Below are 7,060 nucleotides of genomic sequence, written 5' to 3' on the forward strand. Positions count from 1 at the left end.
TCTCGGGCGCCCGCAAAACCTTCCCGTGAACCCCTCTCGTAGTCTAAAACAGGATAATCTGCCCTCCCCAACCCATCTCCGGGTCCACAAGCTATCCCTCAGCACAGACAGAGGTAGAAGAGAAGAGCTAAAGGAGAGGGAATGTGGAGAGAGGGGTTACGGGGACGAGAAAATCCAGAGCTATTCAGGGTGAGTTTGGAGGGTCTGTTTCCGAGGAGAGTTTCTCGGGGTGCCAGATTCCTGATCTTCATTCTTTCCTAGGCTCGAACCAAACTTCACTGGCCCCTGGAGGACACCCTGGATCTACTAAACCTACCAAGTTTATTATGGACGCCACCTACCTGATCTCCCCAGCCAAAGGGGAGAACACCACGCTGCAGGCTACGGCAGGCAACCACAGTTTGGGAGAGCTGAGCTGGAAGGAGCTGGAAGAGCTGCTCTTCCTTTTCGCCAAGGAGCCTGTGGCCATCAGCCTCACAGCACTCTACCTGCTCTCCTTTTCCGTGGGCTTAGCTGGCAACACCGCGTCCCTGTGGATGCTGCTGTCTGGAGTGAGGCGCAGAGCTGGACGCTCCGGGACGGCTCGAGAGGGCCCCAGTCCCACTCGCCGCCTGCTGGCCAACTTAGCGGTGTGTGACCTTTTGGTGGTGTGCATCTGCATGCCCCTGACCGTGGGCAACTTGCTCTACAAGGCCTGGGTCTTCGGAGACTTTCTGTGTCGTGCCGCACCCTTCGTGCAAGCGCTAACCGTGGCCGCGAGCTCCCTGAGCCTCACTGCCATCAGTCTGCACAGATACTACGGCGTCCGGCGGCCCCTGCGCGCCCGGGCCTCTTGTACCCGCGGCCGCGCCCTCGCCACAATTCTCTCAGTCTGGGCAGTGTCGGCGGCTATCTGCCTGCCTTTGGCCTTTGCCAACCGGCGGGATGAGATCGAACTGGTGGAGGGGCTGCCGCTGGCTTTCCCTATTTGCCGCGAGGTGTGGCCTGGAGTGCGCCTGAAGCAGGCCTATAGTTGCCTCCTCTTCGGGTTGCTCTACTGCCTGCCAGTACTGTTCAACCTGGCCTTGGGCTGGCTGACGGTGAGAAGACTCCAGAATCCCCCCGGACCCTGGGCTCGACGCCCCAGGGAGGGTGCAGGACCCTGGCCAGCGCCTCCCGCCCTGCCAGCTTCACGGCTGAAGGTGAGGCGGCGTGTGGCTCACATGGTGATTGCTCTGGTAGCCTTGTTCGCTGTCACCTGGCTGCCAGTCTACCTGCTGGACATCTGGATCGATTTCCACACGCCGGACTGGTCCCCCGGGAAGCCTACTGCAGCCTGGGTTCTGCAGCTGAGGCCTTTCGCCCAGTGGCTGGGCCTTACCAACTCCAGCCTCAATCCACTCTGCTACTGCTTCGTGGGGAGCCTGGCCCGCACCGCCCGCCAAGTGAGGCATCGCTATCGCCAGAGGCTCAGCTCCCTGTTCCGACCCTCGATCTCCGAGGGAACTCCCTTGAGGGAAGGAGGCACGGAGGCCGAAGGCAGGGATGTGTCTCTCTCCCTCCGGGTTTCACTGCAAGAGGCTATTACTGACAGAAAGGAGACCGTTCCCTTTGGCCAGTTCCCTCCACCCATCGAACCCTTGGACTAGAAGAGCACCCGCTGCTGATCTCCAGGGGTTCTCTTCTCTGCCTGGAGGTAAACTGGAGGAGACCTACCTTCAAAGTTGTGGCCTCTCCACGACCTCTTACTGTGTCGACCAGTTCCTCTCCTTCAGCCACCCTTTCCATCTGGTTAATTTAGTCTGTGTCCAGGCCTATACCTATTTCCTCCTTAACTAGGCAAAGCTTCAAGGGAGTGAGACATTTGGTCGAAGGTGAGGTTTGATGGGCCCTGGGATTGAGAAAATGTGGGAAAGATCTCTGGAATACTTACATTTTGGACAGAGTTAGAGCCTCTTCCCAACCCCTCTCCATGTTGCCCCTACCCCTTGCTTCTCTGAGCCTCTGATCCCAGGATACCCAGGCAGTTTCCAGAGAGGTTAAGACCCATAGAAGGGGAGAAGTGGTACACTGGAGTTGGGAGGCTAATCCTAAACTCCTTTTGGTCTCCTTCCTCTTGTGGGAGAAGTCTCTTATGAAGCCCCAGTCAGCCAGAGGGTTTGGGAAATCTGGGAGTGAAGAAAGGTCCTGAATCAACTGACCAAACAGCTTGGAGACCTAATAGGATTGCAGAACAGTGGTTGCAGTCATTAATAAAAGATCCTTTGTGATCAGTGGCTCTTCTCTGCTCAAATACTGAACCCAGGAAGGTAAAGGGTGACAACCCTACTAAGCAGCACAGGAGTGGTCACTTCTATCCTCCTTTGGGGTGGGGAGGGGAGGCAATGGCAGGAGGACACAGTGAAAGAAATCTTGGTCTCAGCCAAGCAGGTGGCAAGCCCCTACACTTCCATTCACTAGCTTGCGGCTGCAAACAAATCACTTTTCTGAGCTCCAGTTTCTTCATTTGTAAAAACTGGAATGCCTACCACCCAGGATTGTTGCAGGGAGGATGCTTTGTAAAAACCTTCAAGCTCTATAGAAACATTCATCACTATTATTAAGTGCAAAATCCAAGGGTCAGTTGTCCCTTAAGAACTATCTAAGATGGGTAGGCTGTTCTCTGCAAGATACCATTAATCTAGTCCCTAAATCCTTGGCAAGTTGTAAAAAGTCCCATGGCAGCCTTTCAGGTTGATTTCAAAACTCTGCTGTCATATCAATATGAATCCTAATTAGCCTAAGATGTTAGTGCTGGAAAAGACCTTAGAGATCATCTAGTCAAGAGGTTCTTAACTCTTTTTTGTGTGTCATGGACCCCTTTGGTCATTTGAAGAAGCCCATGGACCCCTTCTCAGAATTTTTTTTTTAATTCATAATGGAAAGAAAAGCTGAATATTAATTTTGTGTTAGTAAAAATAAAGATGTCATTTTTTCCATCTAAGTTCACAGACCCCTGGTTAAGAAATCCTGATCTACTGTGTGACCTTGGGCAAGTCACTTAACCCCAGTTGCCTCACCAAAAACAAACAAACAAAAAACAAAAACCCCTGATCTATTCAAATTATTGCATTTTACAGAGGGCATGGGATCTAGGAAGAAGTAACTCACCTAAGGTCTTACAGCTAGTTAGTGGTTTATCTAGGACTGGAGTCCAGGGCTCTTTCCATTATAACACCAGCCTTTCAAATTCAATTCAGTCCCACAATTATCTTTTGAATTCTTGGCTAGGAGAAGGAGGAGAGAGCAGAAATACAAAAGCTCTATTATTCATCATTTTCATGTATGTTCAAATGCATCTGGGGCTCACCTAAATCCAGACACTTTTAGAACAAAGACTCACGAGGCTCTGCTATTTCCTTTCTTCTTTTTTCCTTTCAGCTTTTTATCTGTTGTTTCTATCACTTCCTCCTCCTCTTCCTCCTCCTCTACTGCTCTAAGGAAACCTTACCAGACAACTTCCACAACTCTAAACCTTTGGTTTCCAAGGGGAAAAAAACCTAGTTGGAGTCCCTTGTAATGCAATGTACCATTCTCTACACACAAAGATGTCACTCCATCCTGATCCCGTATCAAGAGGGGAGACACTAAGACTGTAAGTGGGGCTGAGCTGTATGCATACTTCCTCATCCATCATTATTGTTGACCATTGAAGTTTATTTGCAAGTCTTTCGATATATTCCCGGGGGGGAAAAAAACGGTATGGATGTATAAATCGATAAATCTCCTTCGGACAGTGTCCTCCTTCCAAATTCAGGACTAGGAGTTGGCAAAGTAAGCAAATTCCTAGGGGCAATATTTAAGGGAACACAATGAAGAATGCTTCTGACTTACTTTTTATAGATGCTCCCTCTAGAAAACGTTACTCCGTAATAAGGAGGTATTTCTGATGCCATTAGTCAAAGAGTAGGCGTTACATTAAAGGCTCAAAACAAGGAGAACTCAATTTAAAATCTTGCCTAGGTCGTACAGGTTCTGCCCCTTCTCTTTCGTTTGTTTGTTTTGCGGGGCAATGAGGGTTAAGTGACTTGCCCAGGGTCACACAGCTAGTAAATGTCAAGTGTCTGATGTCGGGTTTGAACTCAGGTCCTCCTGAATCCAGGGCCGGTGCTTTATCCACTGCGACACCTAGCTGCCCCTCTTGCACCTTCTCTTTCAACGCAAAAGTTGTTACACGCACACACGCTCTTCCTCCTTATCAGTCTGGGAATCGGAAAAGAATCCCCCACTCTTTCAAATGCACCACCAGTTAACGTCCTACCTAACTCGGGGAGGCTTCTTAGCAAGCTTCATGGACAGCTTGTGTGCAGTTGGCTGCCCATCCAGCCAAGTGACTCAGTGGGCCAGAGGAGAGAAGACTGGGCTGGAATTGAGAGCGTAGGCGTCCTTGACCACTCAGACTCTCACCCCAGCTTGCCAAAGTGATTCGTTTGCCTAGAGAGATTTCAGCCTCTGTGATTCCAGGCAAATTGCGTCTCCCTGTTGTTATTTTCTCGTGGCTTTCTCCTCTCTCTGCCTTTTACCTCCCTGCCCCATCCTTTGTCCTCATTACAGCAGCTCGGTGGTGTGTGTGTTTGTGCGCACGTGTCTGTCAGAATCTAGCTGACACGAGCCTCACCGTGGAAGGGAGAGGAGGGTTTAGGATAACAACTGCTTCCCTTCTCCACAGGGAATTAACCTGTCTCCCTCCCCCATCCCATTCCCATCTCCAGTCAGCCCCATGTCTCCTGTTAATGGGCCACCGCATCACCTATGAGGAGAAAAGATGCTAGCAGAAGGAAGGCAAGAGGAGAGAGAGAGAGAGAGAGAGAGAGAGAGAGAGAGAGAGAGAGAGAGAGAGAGAGAGAGAGAGAGAGAGAGAGAGAGAGAGGCGGGGTGGGGTTTGGGGGTTTCCATAAAAACCCTTTAGCAACTATCTTGTACCCACTTCACGCAACTAAAGACATCTCTGGTCTCAGCCGGGCTGGGTGTACCCGGCTATAGTGGAAAGAGTTTTGGATTCGTGGAGAGAGACCCAAGTTAAGGTTTCGTTACAAGCTGATTCCTGACACTTAGCTCTATGACCTCGAATGAGTCACTCTTAGGTTCCCCGCATCTCTCTTTCCTCATGTGTAAAAAAAAAAAAAACAGGGCTAACAATAGTGTAAGGAAGGAGTTTTGTAAACCTTAAAAACGTTGCATAAATGTGAACCGTAATTACTGCCATTAGTCCTCAACTCCCCTCAAGAGAGAAGCCGCCGGCTGGGAGAACGTGGACTGCGGTTAATGGTTTCCAGGACAACCTTCTCCCAGTCCTGCAGCGCATCCAGCGTGCGTATCAACGGGCCACGATCATTAATGCAGGCTGTGAACTTCAGAGTAGTCCCGGGTGGGGGTGAGGGATAGACGATGTGTGAAGGGGTTGGGAACTTTACACTCTCACGTTCAGAGCCTGGGAAAAGGAAGGAGTCCATCAGATTCTTCCCTGAAGCACCCCACCACTACCACCACAACTACACCATCACCACCATCACGTAGACAAGGATCTGCTGCCCAAGGATCTGTTGCTTCCCAGCCCCTCTCTGGCTTTGGAGAGTCGGTGTCGAAAGAGGGGAAGGAGATACTGCTGAACGAAAGCGTGGAGAGAATGCAAGCTTTGTAAACCACAGGTTCTGTGGCCCCAAATCCGGGACTCCGGCCTCCGCACCTTACTGAACCCAGGCTTGATTACTACCCGTGAGCGGGACCTTGGACTTTCCCTTCTCTGGGTCTTCTTTCTTAGCTATAAAATGAAGTAGTTGCACTAGATGAGCTCTAAGGTCCCTCCATCCTGTGGTCCATCTCCATTCCACATCTCTGCTTACAGGATTCACAAAGATAAGGGCAGGGTATATTGTCTAGTGGAAAGAGCATTATACATCAGTCAGGTCACCTTTGGATAGGGGGTGGGAAGGGGAGGAGGAGCAGCATCCCTCTTTCCCCCATCAAAGGAGATGTGCTGCTGGAGAAGACAAGGAAGGAAAGGGGTCTCTCTTCAGTCCTACCCCACCTTTTATTCCTTCCTCCTCTAATCTTTTTTTTTTATTTGTTTTTGTTGTTTGTTTTCGCTGGGCAATGAGGGTTAAGTGACTTGCCCAGGGTCACACAACTAAAGTGTTAAGTGTCTGAGGCCAGATTTGAACTCAGGTCCTCCTGACTCCAGGGCTGGTGCTCTATCCACTGTGCCACCTAGCTGCCCCTTCCTCTATTCTTAACCTTATGAGGAGGGGACTGATATCCCACTGGAGTTCTCCCACCTCTTTTCAGGGGTCTCTCTACTTTCCCTCTCTCCCCTCCCCAGTATTAGACTTCATGTCTTGGTTTCTTAGCCTAGCTTCCTTCTTCCAAGTTATCTAAAATCCCCCCCCCCCCCCATTCACTAAAATTTATCCTCTCTTTTTCTTTCTCTTCTGTTCCTCAATCCTTTTTTCCTTTTTATCAAGCCCTATGTTAACCCTCTTTCTCTTGCTCCATTCCTGTCTCCCTCCTCTCCATTCTTTTCTCCTAGCCTCCTATCTCTTCTATTTTTCCTTTCCTGTTCTTTCTCTTTCCCTCTTCAATTCTCATCTATCCCTCCTTGCCACCATATCTCCCCCTCCCTACTTCTCCTTTATCTCCTTTCCTATTTCTTTTCTTTCTTCTCCCTTTCCCCACCTCTCTCATTCATCTTTCTCTTTTTCTCTGTCTTCCTTTCTCTCTCCTTTATTGGTTCTCTTAATCCTTACCTTTGCCTCTCCATCATCTTCTCCCTCTCTCTCTTCCCTCCCTACCATCATTAACTGTATTACCATTGGCCTCAGGTTATGGACTTTGATCACTAATTTGATGCCCATAGATTCCCAATGGCAGGGGTCATTTTTTTTTTTTTTTGCTTCTTCCAAAATTTTCGTACCAAGAGCCAGGGACAAATTAAAAACTCTGATCTTTAAGACAGGGTCTCCAGGTCTTTGTATATTTGGCTATAGTTTAACACTTATTGAACCCCTTTTAAGGTAAATCCCAAAGATCAATTCTTGCTATTGAG

General features: G+C 49.4%; 1 protein-coding gene across 1 annotated transcript; it reads left to right on the plus strand.

Moving 5' to 3' along the window:
- The first annotated feature begins 326 nt into the window (after positions 1 to 326).
- On the plus strand, positions 327 to 1,628 carry LOC122744220 (QRFP-like peptide receptor). Its single transcript, XM_043989658.1, has one exon. The coding sequence runs from the start codon at positions 327 to 329 to the stop codon at positions 1,626 to 1,628; it is 1,302 nt and encodes a 433-aa protein (XP_043845593.1).
- The last annotated feature ends 5,432 nt before the right edge of the window (positions 1,629 to 7,060 follow it).

This window comes from Dromiciops gliroides, chromosome 1 (assembly GCF_019393635.1).
Source record: "Dromiciops gliroides isolate mDroGli1 chromosome 1, mDroGli1.pri, whole genome shotgun sequence".
Taxonomy (NCBI): domain Eukaryota; kingdom Metazoa; phylum Chordata; class Mammalia; order Microbiotheria; family Microbiotheriidae; genus Dromiciops; species Dromiciops gliroides.

Excerpts from the sequence above, each read along its gene's own strand:
- LOC122744220 (XM_043989658.1), top strand. The coding sequence starts at position 327 with ATGGACGCCACCTACCTGATCTCCCCAGCCAAAGGGGAGAACACCACG.